Source organism: Malania oleifera, chromosome 13 (genome assembly GCF_029873635.1).
Source record: "Malania oleifera isolate guangnan ecotype guangnan chromosome 13, ASM2987363v1, whole genome shotgun sequence".
Taxonomy (NCBI): Eukaryota; Viridiplantae; Streptophyta; class Magnoliopsida; order Santalales; family Ximeniaceae; genus Malania; species Malania oleifera.
The window spans coordinates 67,988,126-68,008,383 of NC_080429.1; the positions used below are offsets into that span (position 1 = coordinate 67,988,126).

Sequence of the window (20,258 nt, forward strand, 5' to 3'; positions counted from 1 at the left end):
ATGAAGAAGAATGGGATGATTTTAGCAGATTTGAGAAATTCCATGAAATAGTTCAAGTTGTTTGGGCCATCTATTTAATTGAAGTAAGACTTGCTTCTAACTGCATGTTGTTTGGGGATTATAAGAATTTGGTGGCAATCGAGGGAAAATATCTTCAATTTTCCGAAGAAGCTCATTTGATGGCGGACGCCATATCAGCCCAAAAAAAATGCTCAGTCAAATTAGAGACTGGAATTCCCATGTGCATTTGGTTCAGGCAGAAAAGCGGAAGCTTAAAGACATTCTAGTAGACTTCACTAAAGTTGTAGAAGAAAAAAAAGCGGTTGAACTGGCAGTAGACCATGAAGACAACTCGCTGGACCCCAATGAGATGATCAAAACCTTAAGCAATCTGTGAATTTTTAGATTTTGAAAACCTGTATACTGATAATAGTCTAGAACCTTATCTTATCGCAGGCTAGACTAATAGGACTAATCGATAGGGTTATATTAGGCACTCATCCAGAACAGTGTCATACCCATGCCACATCGAACGGATGATTCGAAGGGTCATATCAACTTTAATTTTACTTTATTAAAGTCTGTGTGTTTTGTTTTTTTGTGGTAAAGTGAGTCAGCAGACATGATCTGCTATCCCTTTACTTTTTATTTATTAAAGTATATTCTCTTTACTTTATATAACTTCAAAGAGAAAGCAAGCCAGCTTGTGCTTATCCTTTGAAGGTGGTTGTCTATATAAGGGATCCTCCGACCCTTTGTTCGGGGAAGAAAAATCAATGAAAGTTTTATATCTTTCAAGAGGCTCTCGTTCTACAAATTCTCTCTTCTAAGAAAACATCTTTGTGCGAAGTTCGTCCTTTTGTTGCCTAGAAAGTCCAACGAAGGGGATTACGACATTGACGCCCGACACGGAGGTGGGATCGGAGAATTACCCAAAACATAGACATTGTAGGTTTAAAGAACAAAATAGGTTTTGATTATTACTTTTATTGATTTAATTATCTTCCCCCTTTCATAATGATCTAATTAGTCGAGTTCTTTTAATTTAGTAGAAATTAAGGGCCTTAAGAGAAATTGGTATATTCTATTCAAATTTTCTATGTTTAAATTGTTTCTTGATAATAAAATAAAATATGTAATTTTTTAGTTAGTAAAATTGTTGTTTAGAAATTGGAGTTTAGATATTGAATTGAAAATTTATATATTTAAATGAAATATAATAAAAAATTTACAGGTAAATAAAGAGCCTTAAAATTCATATTTTGAAACACAACTTAAAAGTCAAGTGGATACTTTTCTTTATAGCAATAAGACCCCATTTAAATGATTTGCTTAAGAAAATGAGGGGGAAGGAAAATGAGGGGAAAAAAAAATAGAAGGTAGTGTTTGAAAGCATAAATTTCGAACCTTATATTTAAATTTTTTTGGATTTGGATTTAACTCAATATAATTATATATTAAACTTTATTAAAATTCATACAAATTCAAATCAAAAACTTGAAATTTAAAATTCCAAACGTAAGGGAAATGAATTTTATTTCTCATTATACTTTGTCTATATCAAATATTTTCAAAAAATATTTTAATATGATTAATTTTTTTTAAAATGAATATTAATTATATTTAAAGTTAAATTCTTATCCTTACTATATATTATATTTTCCTCCTTACACTTTTAGAAAATAATTTACTTCATATTCTCCTTTTTTTTTTTTTAATGGTTTTTGGTTCCAAACGGCCCAGCGGAGGAGGGAACTGGGCCGGGCCATCCCCAAACCGTAACATGGTGAGCCCAGCCCACCCATGCTTATAAAAGGCCAGCTGTCCTGTCCAATCAATTTCAAGACCCTCCAACGGTCGGCCCAAGGTACCCTAGATTGAATTCAAAATTTGAATCATTTCTGTGTTTTCCATTCCCAAACGGCCAACCCTAGCGAGGAAGAAGAAAAGCAGATTTGTAGCCATGGAAGATCATCTTGGGAGCTTGGATCCGGAGACAGAGTTTCTGTACTCGAACCGCGAAACGGGGCACGAGTGGGAACTCTTTAAGGAGAATGTGAGGCCCTTGAAGAGAGGCCGAAACGTTGGCCTCCTAAATCACGCCCTCAAATGCAACATCGACAACCAAGTCAAGAACTCTCTCCTCCACACCCGAAGGTCTTCGATTTCCCTGTTTCTTTCTGCTCTGGATGCATAGATAATCTTTTAATGATCTTGTCCTTCTAATTTCTGTTTTTTTTTTCTCCTTTTAAATCTAGGAGGTTGATCCAGGCCATTGATGAGTACGAAGGAGATGATCCCCTTCATCCGTGGATCGAGTGAGTAATCCGTCAATTTTTCCTTTTCTTTTTTTCATCTCGCTGATTGAAATTTGGATTTTTTGCTGCGTTTGATTTTTGATTAAGTTCAGGACTCACGGGAAAAGATTGATCTTGTATTTATTGTTATCGTTGTAGAATTTTTCTAATAGCATTACTCGTACATAGTCCTGTTTGAACATTTCTGGTATTCCAGAAACTAAAATTTTAAAATTTATTTTCTTTTCCAGAAGTTTTCCCAGGAAACAAACGGATGGTTTATACGTTTTGATTCTGTGTCCTATATGGATCCATAGAGTTGGATCAAACTATTATGGGTGCTTTTTCCTTTGATATATGATGAATTTGTATTAGTTTTGGTATGCTGGGTTTTCCTCTGATGAGCTACCCTTTTCATCCTTTTTCCTTTTAACTGCTCCATTATATTATTCTAACTTCCAAGGGATTAAATTTGTTTATCTGCTTAATACTCACTAGCATCCATTTTTGTTTGTCCATGTGGCTTTTCACTAGCATTCATATTCTTTTTTCTGTTATCTGTTTCTGAAAGACAGATCCTGTTCATAGAAAGAGCCTTCCTGGACTTCGCTCTTTTACAAAAATTTTTGACTTCTAAACATTTTCACTTTATGTTCTTCGTTAAGTGATTAGACTTTGAACTCTAATTCTCTTAGCCGCTGATATAGTGCAAAAGTTTAGTCCATGTTGTAAACTGAATCCCACTTTTTATTTTGCATTTTGAAGGTGCATTAAATGGGTTCAGGAGGCATTCCCTCCTGGTGGAGACTGTTCAGGACTAGTTGTGATTTATGAACAGTGTGTGCGCACTTTTTGGCATTCAGATCGCTATAAGGATGACCTCCGTTATCTGAAAGTGTGGTTGGAATATGTGGGTTCTTTATTTATTTTCACTTAGTTGAATACTTTAGTAGTTTAATTCAATTAGAAGGACTACTAAAGTAAAAACTCTAGTGTTTGTTTTCAGCATAGTTTTATCTTTCTGAGAGCTTTATGTTTTTTTGGAACTGATTTGCAGGCTGAAAATTGTGTAGATGCAGAAGTCATTTATAAGTTTTTGGATGCAAACAACATTGGACAGATGCATTCTGTATACTTCATATCATATGCTTTGCACATGGAATCTAAGAATAAAAACAAAAAGGCCAATGATATATACAACCTTGGGATATCTCGGTAAGCCTTGGATATGATATTTAATCATACTTATTCATATGTCTAGAATGCAGAATCTAAGAGTTAAATAAAAGTGTACAGTACATGTATATTCAAATTTTTGTTGCACTTGGTCCATTATTTCATTTGGCTATTCATTTAATTGTGAATGGGAAGGGTTGTGGGCTGTAAATCTATGGATATGGAGGGGGAGAATTGATGGATCCATACCCATTCACACCTGCACATGGCAGGTAAGATTTAAAAAATACAATCAAAAGCAGTGGGCTGCTCTTTCAATTTTGTCGGCACCGGCAATCCAAATTGTCAAGATTGGCAACTTGCGAATCTTGACAATTGATTTGGGTTGATCCTCTCCTTCCCTATATATATGTGTGAGTGTGCGAGAGGATAGATGTACAAGAGTAAATGTTGTGTAAATAAGATTGTGTGTTGTGAGTGAGTAGGCAGAGAGAAGATTGAGAGTTGAGTGAATTTGAGTGTGTATCTCTTCCTCCTCTGTTATTAAGAAATTATGAATCTCTCTCTCTTGTGGACGTCGACAAAAATTTGCTGAACCACGTAACTGTGGTGTTAATTGTTTCTTTGTTGTGCTTGTTTATATCATTAATTTGTGGACCGATAAATCCAACAAAGTGGTATCAGATCATTGTTGAGGGTTTTCAGCAAGCTTTTATGGCGAAAAAACGAGCACGTGGAGGGTCCAATCTTTTTGAGTTGCTTGAAACTTCAATTCAATCACACCATCGCATAGTTCGTGTCGAGATGGTCACAGCGGTGAAAACGGTGTCAAAAACCGACCCCGAGCAAAGCCACACGGGCCGCTGCAATATCACACTTTGTTACGGTGTTTTTCAGTTTGCAGTTTAATGTACTGCAAATTTTTTTTGCTGAAGGTTGAAGAAGATACAACGGGTTACATTGCCACATCATTAGTGACACATCTGCCGTGGGTCCCACTATGCCATTGCCACATCATCAGTGGCACATCTCCTGTGGGTCCTATTATGCCATGTCAGTAGTGGGTCCCACCTCTACCACGTCATCTATGCCATGTCAGCATTTAACGTCGCCATAATGGCCAGAGAATATTCCATCAATTAGGTAATATTTTGTTACTGAGTCAACTCAGTCTAGAATAGCTTTTGGGCTGAGTCAACCCATTTCAGGCACGTTTTTGACCTGGTCAAACCTGTTCCTAAGGTTTTGGACCATTTTGGATGCAACCGTACCCTCAATTTTGTGTGATTTTGCTCCAATAATATCGTTTGAGCAAGTAGGAACCAAAAACCCAAGTCCATTCCATGGAAGATTTAGGATCTAGAGCCATGGTCAAATTGTCAAATTGTACTCTATGGAGAGCGAGGATGGAGGATCCCTTGAATTGCAATGATCTGGCAGATCCATTAGAAGATGAAGGTAAGAGGCCCGAGTCCACAGTGTAGTCCATCATGTTGCCCAGGGAACCGAAGCCTATGCCCTCTGGAAAAAGTTGAAGGACATATATCTGGCCAAGACCGCTCGAAATAAAGCCCTCCTTATGAGACGACTAACAAGCATGAAGCTGAAGAGCAGAACCTCCGTAACCGAGCACACCAGCGAGTTTCAAAACCCAGTGAACCGACTCGTCAATGTAGAGTTGAAGCTTGATGAAATTCAAGCCTTATTACTACTTAGTTCTCTCTCAGATAGTTGGGAGACGCTGGTAGTGACTCCCTAAGAAATTCAACTCCTGGAGGCAAACTTATCATGGGTCAAGGATGCTTTACTCAGCGAAGAAGCCAGACGAAAGGAAGCATGCATTGATCAGGCGCATGACCTCGTCACCGAAAATAGAGGAAGACCTCAAGCAAATGCGAGAGGTAGGACTAGAGGCAGGAGTAGAGACAAAAGTAGAGGACAATCTCAAACACGTGATGACAAAAATCAACAAGGTAAATATACTTGTTATTATTGTGGCATTATAGGACATTTGAAGAAGAATTGCCACAAATTACAAAGAGATCAAGGTCAAAGCAGCAAGCCAGCTCAAGAAGGAAGGGGGTGAAACTCTAGTCACCCATATGGGGGACATATCACTTCTCTCGGAAGATGCAGAGATGTGCCTTCACATAGCAAGTCAAGATATCGAGTGGGTGGTAGACACGGCAGCTTCATACTACGCCACTCCCCACGGTAATTTCTTCACTTCATACAAAGCGAGAGACTTTGGTATTGGGAGGATGGGAAATACCAGTTTTTCGAAGATCGTGGGTATTGGCAAATCAAGATGAATGTTGGCTGCATGATGAATTTGAAGTACGTTCGGCACGTCCCTGACCTTCGACTCAATCTCATTTCCGGAGTAGCCCTCAATTGACAAGGCTACGACAACCATTTTGGAAATGGCAATTGGAAGCTAGAAAAGGGGGTCATGGTTGTTGCCCGGGGACACATCTGTGGTACCTTGTAGAAGACTCATGTGAAAGTAATGACAAACAGCCTTAATGCACTTGAATATGGGACATCACCGAATTAGTGGCACAAGAGACTCGGACACATGTGAGAGAAATGGATGTTCACATATGCAAAGAAGACAGACACTCATCACCATGTCTAAAGGTAGACCATTAAAGAAGATTAGAGTCACATTTAATTCCTATGCAAAAAGAAGATTAGAGTTGTTGAGTGTGGTACACTCTGATATTTGTGGTCCCATTGAGGTAGAAACTTTAGGTGGTAAAAAATATTTTTTGACATTTATTCATGATGCTTCACGAAAGATGTGGGTATATTTTTTGAGAACAAAATACCAGGTACTTTACAACTTCAAGGATGTTTAATGCCACGGTGGAAAGAGAAACAAGAAAGAAGCATACTGCGCTGTTCGCGGTATCCGACATGAGAAGACGGTCCTATGAACCCCACAACAAAATGGTGTAACCGAGAGAATGAACCAGACCATCATGGAAAAAGTCATAACTATGCTCAGTTTGGCTAAACTGCCTAAGTCATTTTGGGGTGAAGCAGTTCGTGCCGCCTGCTTTGATAAGAAGTAGAGATGTCATATTTCTATAAAACCATATGAATGAAGACTTTGAAAAGCCTATAGAGTACCAGTTCTAGTTCCACTGCTCGGAATATCATTCTTGATCCTGCATTGGTACAGTTGCCCACAGACAACATAGATTTGCATGAAACATGAAGCAGATATTGAGGGTGTTGAGAAGGGGGAGCCGCAACCCCCTCCTCCAAAAGCTACAAAACTAGAAGTAGCTCCACCAGTTGAAAAGCCTCGGCCAAGACGATCACAAAGAGGTCGTACGTTGATTTCGTCAAAGAGATATCCGGAGTCTAAATATATTCTCCTTACTGATAAGGGAAGCCAGAGAGTTTTCAAGAAGCTCAGAATCATACATACAAAGGTGAATGGTTGCAGGCTATGCAGGAAGAGATGATTTCTTTACAAAAGAACCAGACATATGAATTGGTAAGACTTCCTCAAGGAAATAAAGCACTGAGAAACAAATGGGTGTACAAGTTGAAGAAAGATGGTAGCGAAAAGATCATCAAACATAAAGTTCGGTTGGTCGTCAAAGGTTTTCAGCAGAAGAAAGGTATCGACGTTGATGATATTTTCTCACCAGTGGTGAAGATGACTTCAATTCGGATGATACTCAGATTGACAACAAGTCTAAACTTGGAGCTTGAACGGATGGATGTTAAGACAACCTTTCTTCATGGAGATTTATAGGAAGAAATCCACATGGAACAAGATGAAGGTTTTGAAGTTTCAGGGAAGGAGCATATGGTCTGCAAGTTGAAAAAGAGTCTATATGGCCTCAAGCAAGTGCCGAGACAGTGGTATAAAAGGTTTGACTTATGGTGGGTCATGGTTACAAGATAACTGCAGCGAATCAATGCGTCTACATTCAAAAATTCCCCAACGGTAACTTCATTGTATTGTTGCTTTATGTTGATGATATGTTGATTGTTGGACAGGATGCAAGTATGATTACCAAACTAAACCAAGAACTGTCCAAGTTCTTTGACACGAAGTACCTAGGCCCAGGTCAGCAGATATTGGGCATGAAAATTGTTTGTGACAGGAAAGCCAAGAAATTGTGGCCGTCACAGGAAAATTATGTTGAATGGGTGCTTGAAAAGTTTAACATAAAGAATGCAAAGCCAGTGACTATTGCATTGGCAAATCACTTCAAGTTAAGTAAAAGAACGTGTCCCTCTTCGAGGAAAGAAGTGGGAGAAATGGAACGTGTCCCTCTTCAATGTATCATTCCCGAATGAAGCATATTGACATTCGCTATCATTGGATACGCGAAGTGATGGAAGAACAACAGCTGCTGAAGCTAGTGAAGATCCACGCAGACAAGAACCCTACAGACATATTGACAAAAGTAGTGACTCGTGAGAAGTTTGAGTTATGCAGAAACATAGCCAAGATGGATACCTATTGAAGAATGACAGATGCATTCTCCTTCTATGGGAAGGGTTAAGAGCAGTGGCTTGCTCTTTCAATTTTGGCGACACTAGCAATCCAAATTATCAAAGATTGGCCACTTGCCAATCTTGACAACTAATTTGGGTTGATATTCTCCTTCCCTATAATTGATACCGCAGTTACGTGGTTCGACTAATTTTTGCCTACGTCCATGGGAGAAAGAGATTCAAAATTTCTTAATAACAGAGGAGGAAGAGATACAAACTCAAATTCACTCAACTCTCAATCTTCTCTCTACCTACTCACTCACAACACACACACTTTTATTTACACAACACTTACTTTTGTACTTTTATCCTCTCGCACACTCACACATATATATAGGGAAGGAGAGGATCAACCCAAATCAATTGTCAAGATTGGTAGGTGGCCAATTTTGACAATTTGGATTGTTGGTGCCGACAAAATTGAAAGAGCAACCCATTGCTCTTGACTGTTTTGATTTTTTAAATCTTACCTGCTATGTGCAGGTGTGAATGGGTATGGATCCATCAATTCTCTCCCTCCATACTTATAGAACGAGAATGCATCTGTCATTCTTTAATTGTTATCCATCTTGGCTATGTCTCTGCATAACTCAAACTTCTCACAAGTCATTACTTTTCTCAATATGTCTACAGGGTTCTTGTCTGCGTGGATCTTCACTAGCTTCAGCATCTGTTGTTCTTCCATCACTTCGCATATCCAATGATAGAGAATGTCAATATGCTTCATTCGGGAATGATACATTGAATTCTTGCTCAAGTCCAAAGCACTCTGACTATCACAATGTACTTTATACTCTTTTTGTGAGACACCTAGTTCTTGGAGAAACCGCTTTAGCCATAACATTTTGTTACCAGCTTCCACTACGGCAATGTACTCTGCCTCTATTGTAGATAAAGCAACACACTTCTACAACTTGGATTGCCATGAGACTGCTCCCCTTGCAAAAGTGAAAAGAAATCCTGATGTAGATTTCCTACTATCAAGATCACCCGCCATATCAGAATCAGTATATCCTTCCAAGACTGGTTCAGCTCCCCTGAAACACAAGCACATCTTTGATGTATTATTCAAGTACCTAAAAATTCACTTAACTGCTTCCTAATGGTCTTTGCCTAGATTTGAAAGAAACCTGCTCACAATACCTATCGCGTGGGCAATATTCAGTCTTGTACAAATCATTGCATACATCAGACTTACCAACTACTGACGAGTATAAAACTGCTTCCATTTCTTCCACTTCTTTCCTCAAAGAGAGACACGATCTTTTACTCATCTTGAAGTGATTTGCCAATGGAGTAGTCACTGGCTTTGCATTCTTTATGTTGAACTTTTCAAGTACCCGTTCAACATAATTTTCCTATGACAACCACAATTTCTTGGCTTTCCTGTCACGAACAATTTTCATGCCCAATATCTGTTGAGGTGGGGTACTTCATGTCAAAGGACTTGGACAGTTAGTTAGGTAATCATTTGCATTCTCTCCAACAATCAACATATCATCAACATAAAGAAACATTACAATGAAGTTATCATCAGGGAATTTTTTAGTGTAGACGCATTGATCTGCTGCAGTTATCTTGTAACCATGACCCACCATGAATGAATTAAACCTTTTATACCACTTTCTCGGCACTTGCTTAAGGCCGTATAGATTCTTTTTCAACTTGCAAACCATATGCTCTTTCCTTGAAACTTCAAAACCTTCAGGTTGTTCCATGTGGATTTCTTTCTGTAAATCTCCATGGAGAAAGGTTGTCTTGACATCCATCCGTTCAAGCTCCAAGTTCAGAATTGCTGTCAATCCGAGTATCATTCGAATTGAAGTCATCTTCACCATTGGTGAGAAAATCTCGTCAAAGTCGATACCTTTCTTCTACTGAAAACCTTTGACGACCAACTAAACTTTATGTTTGACAATCTTTCTGCTGCCATCTTCTTCAACTTGTACACCCATTTGTTTCTTAGTGCTTTCTTTCCTTTAGGAAGTCTTACCAATTCATATGTCTAGTTCTTCTGTAAAGAACTCATCTCTTCCTGCATAGCCTACAAGCATTCACCTTTGTTTGGATGATTCTGAGCTTCTTGAAAACTCTTTAACTCCCCCTCATTAGTAAGGAGAATATATTCAGACTCCGGATATCTCTTTGACGACCAACTGAACTTTATGTTTGATAATCTTTCAACTGCCATCTTTCTTCAACTTGTACACCCATTGGTTTCTCAGCGTTTTCTTTCCTTTAAGAAGTCTTACCAATTCATATGTCTAGTTCTTCTGTAAAGAACTCATCTCTTCCTGCATAGCCTACAACCATTCACCTTTGTCTAGATGATTTTGAGCTTTTTGAAAACTCTCAAACTCCCCCTCATCAGTAAGGAGAATATATTCAAACTCCGGATATCTCTTTGACGGAATCAACGTGCGACCTCTTTGTGATCGTCTTGGCTGAGGCTCTTCAACTGGTGGAGCTACTTCTAGTCATGTAGCTTCTGGAGGAGGGGATTGTTGCTCCCCCTGCTCAACACCCACGGTATTTGCTTCATGTTCGGATTTTGGAATTTATTTCTGCAAATCTTCGTTGTCTGTGGGCAACTGTATTGGTGCAGGATCAGGAATGATATTCTAAGCGTTGGAACTAGAACTAGTAGACTCTGTGGGCTTTTCAAAGTCTTCATACATATGGTTTTCTTGAAATATGACATCTCTACTCCTTATTAGCTTCTTTGCTACTAGATCTCATAGTCTGTATCCAAACTCTTCATCTCTATAACCAACAAAGATGCATGGAGTTGACTTCATGTCAAGTTTCTGTCTCTGCTCCTAGGATACATGAGCAAATGCTTTGCATCCAAACACTCTCAGATGAGAGTATGAAGGTTCCTTTCCAAACTAGAGTTTCTTTGGAATTTCAAATTGCAACGGAATAGAAGGTAACCTGTTAATGAGGTAGTAGGCGAGACAAACTGCTTCACCTCGGAATGGCTTAGGCTAGCAAAACTGGGCATACTTATGACTCTTTCTATAATGGTCCGATTCATTCTCTCGGCTACACTATTTTGTTGTGGGGTTCGTAGGACCGTCTTCTCATGTCGGATACCGCAAACAGCGCAGTATGCTTCGAACTCTCTAAAAGTGTACTTGCCTCCGTTGTTTGATCGGAGGCACTTCAACTTCTTTTTTGTTTCTCTTTCCACCATGGCATGAAACATTTTGAAGTTGTAAAGTAACCTGGTCTTTTGTTCTCAAAAATTATACCCATGCCTTTTGTGAAGTATCATGAATAAATGTCAAAAAATATTTGTTACCGCTTAAAGTTTCTACCTCAATGGGACCACAAATATTAGATTGTACCAAACTTAACAACTCTGATCTTCTCTTTGTAGAGGAATTAAATGAGACTTTACGTTGTTTTTCAAATAAACAATTATCACTAGGGTTTAATGGTCTACCTTTAGACACGGAGATGAGTGCCTTCTTTGCCAATGTGAACATCCCTTTCTCTCCCATGTGTCTTAGTCTCTTGTGCCACTGATTCGGTGATGTCTCGTATTCTGGTGCATTGAGGCTGTTTGTCATTACTTTCACATGGGTCTTGTACAGCGTACCGCAGATGTGTCCTCGGGCGACAACTATGACTCCCTTTTCTTGCTTCCAATTGGCCTTGTTGATCGAGGGTTGCTCCGGAAATGAGATTGAGTCGAAGGTCAGGGACGTGTCGAATGTACTTCAAAGTCGTCGTGCAGCCAACATCTTGATTTAAATATGGCCAATACCAATGATCTTCGAAAAACTGGTATTTCCCATCCTCATAGTACCAAAGTTTCTCGCTTTGTATGAAGTGAAGAAATTACCATGGGAAGTGGCGTAGTATGAAGCTGCCGTGTCTACCACCCACTCGGTGTGTTGACTTGCTACGTGAAGGCACGTCTTTGCATCTTCTGAGAGAAGTGATACGTCCCCCATATGGGTGACTAGAGTTTCACCCCCTTCCTTCTTTATCTGGCTGCTGCTTTGACCTCAATCTCATTGTAATTTGTGGCAACAATAATAACAAGTATATTTACCTTGTTGATTTTTGCCATCACGTGTTTGAGATCGTCCTTTACTTTTGCCTCTGCTCCTGCCTCTACTCCTACTTGTCGCATTTGCTTGAGGTCTTCCTTTGTTTTCGGTGATGAGGTCAAGCGCCTGATCAATGCATGCTTCCTTTCGTCAGGCTTCTTCCTTGAGTAAAATATCCTTGACCAATGACATGATAAGTTTGCCTCCAGGAGCTGAATTTCTTAGGGAGACTACCAGTGTCTCCCAACTGTATGACAGAGAACTAAGCAGTAATAAGGCTTGAATTTCATCATCAAGCTTCAACTCTACGTTGACGAGTTGGTTCACTAGGTTTTTGAAACTCGTTGGTGTGCTTGGTTACGGAGGTTCCGCTCTTCAGCTTCATGCTTGTTAGTCGTCTTTATTTCGAGCGGTCTTGGCTAGATATATGTCCTCCAACTTTTTTTAGAGGGCATGGGCTTCGGTTTCCTGGGCAACATGATGGAATACACTGTGGACTCGGGCCTCTTACCTTCATCTTCCAATGGATCTGCCAGATCCTTGCAGTTCAAGAGATCCTCCATCCTCGCTCTCCATAGAGTATAATTTGATGTCGTCAATTTGACCATGGCTCTAGATCCAAAATCCTCCATGGAATGGACTTGGGTTTTTGGTTCGTACTTGCTTAAACGATATTATTGGAGTGAAATGATAGAAAATCGAGGGTACGGTTGCATCCGGAATTGTTCAAAACATTAAGAGGTTTGCCCAGGTCAAAAAATAGGCCTGAAATGAGCTGACTTGGCCCAAAAACTGTTCTGGGCTGAGTTGACTTAGTAACGAAATATTATCTTACTAATGGAATATTCTTTAGCCATTATGGCAACGTTAAATGTTGACGTGGCACTGCTGACGTGGCATAGTGGTACCCACGGGGATGTGCCACTGATGACATATCAATCTTGGACCTGCAACTGACGTGACATAGTTGGACCCACAGTTGATGTGTCACTCATGATGTGGCATTGTAGAACCCGTTGTTTCTTCTTCAACCTTTAGCAAAAAAAATTTTCCGTACATTTAACTGCAAACTGAAAAACAGAGTAACAAAGTGTGATGTCGCGGTGGCCCGTGTGGTTTTGTTCGGGGTCAGTTTTTGACGCCTTCTTCACCGCTGTGACCGTCATGACACGAACTACGCGATGGTGTGATCAAATTGAAGTTTCGAGCAACTTGAAAAAATTGGATTGAGAACCATGTGCTCCTTTTTTCGCCGAAAAAGCTTGCTGGAAACCCTCAGCAATGCTTTGATACCATTTTGTTGGGTTTATTGGTCCACAAATAAATGAAATAAACAAGCACAACAAAGAAATAATTGACATCGGAAATCTGTGGTTAGGCAAATTTTTGCCTACGTCCACGGGAGAGATTCTCAATTTCTTAATAACAGAGGAGGAAGAGATACACCCTCAAAATTCACTCAACTCTCAATCTTCTCTCTCTGCCTACTCACTCACATTTACATAACACTTACTCTTGTACATCTATCCTCTCGCACACTCACACATATATATAGGGAAGGAGAGGATCAACCCAAATCAATTGTCAAGATTGGCAGGTGGCCAATCTTTGACAATTTGGATTGCCAGTGCTGACAAAATTGAAGAGCAGCCCACTGCTCTTGACTGTTTTGATGTTTTAAATCTTACCTGCCAATGGGCATGGGTCCATCAGGGCTATGGACCGTAGCTCTATGAAAAAGAATAACATACTAAAATTTTGAGAATATGATGATGCTGATTTACTTTCAATTAGGAGTCTTCTTGTCTTTAATGTGTTATTTGGTCAGGCTTTATCCAATTGGTTCTATTTGGAGTGGTGTTAAAGCTAATTCGGAACTAAGAAGAGCACAATTACTTAGGACTGGGCTTTCAAATATGTGGTTTTCATGGGATTGTGGTTTTTTAAATAGTGCATACCTGCGCAAAAATTGCGTTGGCTGTCTCAACCAAATGAAGTGGTGTTTTAAAAAACCCGCTGCCCTTTTAGCCATTTTTAATTTTTAAAAACCACACTTCTCTCTTTCTTCTTGATATTATTGGATTTGATCTATCATTTCTTGGGCTAACATTTGTGCTATGTATTACATTGCTCTTCCTAAACTTCAGCCATTTTGATATATTTGGTATTGGTTATAAGTTCCCTTTTCTGTTGGGGAAAGAATGTTTCATTATTAACTTGGAGAAAACGTACCTGGATTTTTGTAGTGTGCTGGGATGATAGACCATAAGATAATGTTAGAAATTGGTTTGGCATTGGTTACCTGATTTTTCATAGAGGACAAAGAAGGTTAGGTTGTAGTTCCCATATATTATCTCGCTTGGCATTGATTCTCAGACCACCTTCAAACCTCCTCCTCAATGGGTTTGAGAAACTTTTGGCATAGAGGATTTCTACTCGTCATGGTGACTGAGTTGGTTATATTCCAATTAAAAAATAGTTTGGAATATTGCTTTCTTCTTGGTCTTACCTATTAAGTTTTGAAGGAAATTTCTTTTCCTTGAGCTAATGCTTCTCTAACTATATTAGTATGTCATAATGCATACTATCTTTGTGTGGATTCAATGGACTCAAGAATTTTTTTATTAAGTTGTTGAATAACTTGTGTAAATATACATGTAGCCCTATATAGAGCCAAAGAAGGAACAAAGACATGTAGCAAAAAAATCAAATTGCATGGAAAGGTTTGGTTGGTTAAGCTATTGAGATGTGGTTTTAGTATGGAGCTGTATTGTGAACTTGTTTTTAAATTTTCCAATTTTAAAATTGGTCTATATCTTGTATGAACTTGAAGTTGAGGTATTTTATGTGAAGAATTGAAAAGATTTCAGTTTTTGTGATTTCTCATTTATATTGTTTGGCTAAAAATGCATCAATGATTCTTATCAGTCATTATTTTGCCCACTTTCATTGATTAATGGTTTTAATATATCAACATGCACATGTCTCACTATTTCTTGTGACATTGTTTAGGAATGCTAAGCCAATAGACAAATTGGAAGCAGCCTATAGGAAATTTCTAGCACATTCAATGGGAAGACCAAGAATGGTTGATGTATGCCACTTATGCATTGGACTAAAACTCAATTTAGTTTGTTCTGCTTGTCATTGATTGTTTCTCTTCCAAACTTTAGGAGGATTCAGCAGAGAACCGTTTACCAGTTCGAAGTTTTGGAACAGTCCTGAATAAGGGAGAAAACAGTAAGTTTCATTGTCGCTATCTACTATCACTATTCACTAACATTCACATGCTAAGACTTTCGCCAATGGTGCAGAAAGACTGGCTCAACAGAATTCTGATCTTGCTAGGAAAAAGTTGAAGGCAGATAGGTGAGCATATCATGTTCTTCACATATATGTTAATAGGCAATCATTGTTATGCAATACCCTTGACTTTTTCCCCCTCACTTGTTTCATTTTTTTTTTTTAAATGCTGGTTTAACCATTCAAATTGACACTCAAAAAAGATTCATTGAGTTTTCCAATTCCATGGAATACTTTGGGTGTATGACTTGTTTTATAGTGGTAACTCTAGCCACCAACTTGTAATTATCATTAGTTCCAGATTAACTTTACATTTGAAAGGCCAGACTAATAGATTAACTAATGCTTTGTGCTAGTGTTTGTGAAGGTTGTAGTGGTTGGTTTATTCCTCGAGATCTTCCGGAGTTTTGTTTGTTTTCCACTTATTGGTTTTGAATAAGTTGGTTAAGTCAGTTTTAGTTTCTTGGGGCTTGATTTTGTTTTCCCCAAATCTCAAGGTTGGAACCACGGTATTCCTCCACCATAAGTGAGGAGTTTTCTAATAAAGATAGGAGGTGCCACCCTCTTTTTTCAAAAAAAAAAAAAAGAAAAAAGAAAACACCTTAAAAGATTATATGTTAAATAATATGTTACAAAATTATTTGAGTTTTACAACTCGTTAATAATGACAAATTCTTATTTCTAACCTAGTTTGCCTATTTTATTTTGCCTACTTTTTTGAAATGTTTCCAATTTTGACTCGCTTATGCAGGTCTCGTTTGGCTCCACTTTCTGTTTATAAAGATACTAGTTTGAATTTCCCTTCGGGTCTTCCAGCAGATTTATCAAAGACAGACTTGAAATCCTGGCACACTCTTGGACCTCAAGCAGAAAGAAACAAAGAAAATAATGCATTACCTTCCAAATGGACGGCATACAAGGTTAAATACTTTAAATTCAAAAATCATATTTTATCTTCACTTGCTTCCACACCTTGCCTATGGTTGTCATGGTAAAACAAAAATTTAAACCATTTAAATCCATTTTTTTTCAGGTTCCACAGAGACCTGTATCTAGAACTGGAGGAGCAACTGCAAGTGCTCGGATTGAGGTGTTTGTTGACGAGGAATGTTCAGAGTGAGTCAAAACATCTTTTCTAACTTTTCTATTTTGCAAGCTTGGCTTTAAGTCTGAAAAGGTAACAATTTGACATTGATATTCCACTATACTTGGACCAAGTGGGCATCAGGTAGGACGACAATTGAGCAATTACATTTCCTTGGGTGATACCATGAAAAAAATGGAACTTAGGAGTTGTTTGGTTCATCTTTTTAAAAATGGTAGTTCAATGGTAGATAATCAACTCCTACTGGAATGTTGTTCATTAGTAGTTGGTTCTATGGAAAACTTTTCTTGAAAAGCCAAGGCCAGGCCATTCTAGATTGATTATACCAGGTCTTTGAGAACATCTTCTTTCCTCAAATGATTTCTTGAGAAGCAAATGGGAGTTTGATTTGTATCTTCCCAATGTCAAAAGATGGCCATTCTTTCGAAATGATCTTTCATTAGGTAGACCTTGCAGAGAATTGGCTTACTAAAAATTACACTTACAAAATTCGTTCATTGGATATATCTTATATGGAATGGGCCTTCCTACAGCCTTGCATTTGATTTGTCACTGACTTCTTATCGAACTCTTAAGCAGAAGAAAAAAGGTTGAGTCTGAGGGGGAAAAGTCCTCAGCTTTGCAGCTGGAACAGGGGGATATCCAAAATCTCAAGAAGTAAGCGATAGAGAGCATTTTTATCTGGTAAGCATGCTTGGTTGTTTTATTAACTCACCTTGCAGAATCCTTCCTTGTGCAGAGAAACAGAGTTGTTGAGGGAAAATCCGCTGCGTAATTTTCCTCCAAACAGTCTTCCCAGATGAATTGGAGACAAAATCTTAAAAATTTTAAGTGACGCAAGTTCTTGAACACTGTGTTGTTGTATGTTTGATGCATGGTTCTTCAGCTTTTATCTCCAAAGCTGAGTTGGGAAGGGGGGGTGGGGTGAGTCCTCAGCTTTGTTATTGATAAATTATGCAAGCACACTTGTGTCATCTTCTGTGTGTATTTTTGTGCTATGCACATGTGGAGCATTGAAGTTTGCCAGTTAATTGGGTTATGTGTTTGCAAGATTATCAGCTCTTTTCCTTTTAGTTTCTAACAACAATATCTCCTTTTCACTTCAAACCAACTCACCATGTGTCCATATCCATGAAATATCTAAGGAAAACTGTTTTTAGATTTTAACCCTTGACTATAAATATGTATATACAGTCTCATGTGAAAATCCCAAAATACCCTCATATGACAGTATAATTACACTATACCCTGATTAAATCATACTACTATTATTGTCGTGCTAGGGGATGCTTTGCTAGAGATTTAATGTATGCTCTCCTTGTGCAAGAGCTATAACTCCCATCTTTAGAGAAGCAAGGGAATATGCTTTAACTTCAAAATTTTTAAAAATGCCTTTTTAGAACAAGAAAACCCCTTTTTTTTTGTCCTAAATGGGCTTCTGACCACAAGAATTAACTTTTTCAACGATAAAAGCTTACCTCATCTAGGATAGCACTTAAATTAACCCAATTAAGGCTCAATTAAGCTTCAAAAAGTATAATTAAAGGCCCAAAATTTGATTTTACCAAGAATGGTCTAGGGCAAAAGTAGAGAGACTTCAATTAGCCTCTTCTATTCTCCAATTAATTTAATTTGGACAAATTTAGGTGTCTACATCTTCAAAAAGTTAGTTTCTTAAAAAATACAAAAAAAGAAGAAGGGGAGAATAGAAAAGAATTCAATAAAAAGAATTTTTTTTTTAATTTTATCTTATTTTTGCTTTATTTTTATTCTTGTTAATATTATTCCTTCTATTATATATTATTACTATTATTATTGACTCTAGGATTATTATTTATTATTCATATTATGATTACTATAGAACTATTATTAATAATATTATTATTATTATTATTATTATTATTATTATTATTATTATTATTGTTGTTGTTGTTATCATTAGTATAACTCTATTACTTATTATTGTATTATTATTTATTATTTTATCCTTATGATGATGATGATGATGATTATTATTATTATTATTATTATTATTATTATTATTATTATTATTATTATTTATTTATTTTATCTATTATAAATCAATAAAAAATACAAAAAGAATAAATATTCTTTTAAAAATAAAAAAAATAATGTGTGGAGAAATTCAAAAGATCCCCTTCAAAATAGGAAATGAAACATCTAAAAACAAGTCCCTAGGATCTCCTTTTAGGATATTGATTAGATATTCTTACTTGCCTTTTCCTCTTTGGCTTTTTTTCTTCTTCTTTCTTTTACTGGTCAATGATGTTACTTTAATTAGAAAATTGATTTTAATTGCTGATTACGCGTCAAAGATGCGTAATTAGGCGTTTAAATTCATGCATTAAAAATTATAATTTTAATTAAACAGTATTTCAAAATTGAGTCCATTTGAGTTAATTATCCTATTTTTGCCGTAAATTTATGTATATTCGTATTTTATTATTGCAGGATACTTTCTAGGAATTAAAGTTGTGCGCAATATTAAATGACTGGGTCGTGTGTGAGATGTCATGCGTGCAACCCGTGAGCTTTGTGGGTTAATGCAATGCACATGGAGAAGGGCTTTGAAGCCCATGGAGCAGCCTAATACAAGAGAAGCCCAAGCTTTTAATTAGAAAGAGGGACGACCATAGAGACATGAGGCATGCGCAGAGTGAAGAAACCAAAGGAGAAGTAGGGCCTTATGTGGACATAAGAGTGGGTTGCGGGCCATGTGTGTTTGGGTCATCGGGTTGCATGCAAGAAGAGTGGGCTTGCTGGGCCGTGTGTGTGTGTGAGTTAAGAATTAATTTGAAGCAAAGAACAAAAGGAGGCCCATGGCTTTGTGTGTACTGGAACAGAAATGGAAAAGAGAAACAAAAAGAAAGAGGAGGGCGGGGTCTTTGATGTGACCTGCCCATGCAAAAGCTTGTTTCAAAGGGCAGCTCGTGTGAGTCTTTTTGTTGTGTGCACTGGGAGTTGCAAATAAGAGGGGCAGTGTGCATTGGGGAACCTGTGTGTGTGAGAAGCAAATGAAAAAAAGAAAAGAAAAATTGAGTGGGCCGGGTCTTGATGTGACCCGGGCATGCAATGGCTTCCGTGTGTGTGTGTTTTGCTAGCTAGAGAGGTGCACTGGTAGCTGGAAGGGGGTGTTGGTGCTGGGTTTGTGTGAGGGCTTTTTAGGAAGGGCATTAAATGTAAAAGTGGAGGCTAGACTTGGAAAGAGGTTGAGGCAGTGTAGGGTTTGGAAGTTGTTGTTGCGTGTGGGTTTTCTTTCAAACTTTGGGAGCTATGCCGCCGGGGAGACTTTTTGCCATGGAGACCCGAGCCTCTTCTCCATCTCCATCTCCATTCCTCTCTCTCTCTCTCTCTCTCTCTCGTGTTAATTAGTTGCTGTTATTTATTTTCATTTTGTCATTTCAATACATGTTTTAATATTTGGTTTTAATCAATCATTACATTGAATACTTTTATTTGGAGTTAATTTTGAATTTAAGTTTTTGTTTAAGCTAGTTTGCACATTAAATTATTTCATTGTTAAAGAATTTATTTTTAGTTCTCTCTCTCTCTCTCTCTCTCTCTCTCTCTCTCTCTCTCTCTCTCTCTCTCTCTCTCTCTCTCTCTCTTTGTGTTATTTTAATACTTGTTAGAGTATCGTTAAATTCAGTTTATTTTTTTTATTTAATGCCATTGTTAAATTTAAATTCTGTTTGGATTAATTGTAGTATTTGCTTTTACTCTTTCTCTCTTTCTTTTTGTTTAAAATCTTGAATCTTGTTGGGTTAATAT

The 20,258-nt window shown here is 37.8% G+C and overlaps 1 protein-coding gene across 2 annotated transcripts; it reads left to right on the forward strand.

The window, feature by feature from the left end:
- The first annotated feature begins 1,857 nt into the window (after positions 1 to 1,857).
- On the forward strand, positions 1,858 to 20,026 carry LOC131146336 (mitotic spindle checkpoint protein BUBR1). Of its 2 annotated transcripts, none has more exons than XM_058095887.1 (11): positions 1,858 to 2,157; positions 2,259 to 2,318; positions 3,063 to 3,207; positions 3,355 to 3,512; positions 15,071 to 15,152; positions 15,232 to 15,298; positions 15,373 to 15,427; positions 16,113 to 16,281; positions 16,395 to 16,477; positions 17,046 to 17,150; positions 18,939 to 20,026. In XM_058095887.1, exons 1-10 carry the CDS (start codon positions 1,964 to 1,966, stop codon positions 17,125 to 17,127), a joined length of 1,095 nt encoding a protein of 364 aa, XP_057951870.1. In that variant the 5' UTR covers positions 1,858 to 1,963; the 3' UTR covers positions 17,128 to 17,150; positions 18,939 to 20,026. The 2 variants fall into 2 exon arrangements, with proteins under 2 accessions (XP_057951870.1, XP_057951869.1); XM_058095886.1 differs by lacking the exon at positions 18,939 to 20,026 and adding an exon at positions 17,206 to 17,521 and having other exon boundaries at positions 17,046 to 17,123.
- Positions 20,027 to 20,258: the final 232 nt, after the last annotated feature.

Bases quoted from the DNA above. Each gene is read 5' to 3' on its own strand.
- LOC131146336 (XM_058095886.1), top strand. From the start codon at position 1,964: ATGGAAGATCATCTTGGGAGCTTGGATCCGGAGACAGAGTTTCTGTAC. The intron at 15,153-15,231 runs GTATGCCACTTA...TCCAAACTTTAG, and splicing joins GAAGACCAAGAATGGTTGAT to GAGGATTCAGCAGAGAACCG. The intron at 16,478-17,045 runs GTGAGTCAAAAC...ACTCTTAAGCAG, and splicing joins GTTGACGAGGAATGTTCAGA to AAGAAAAAAGGTTGAGTCTG.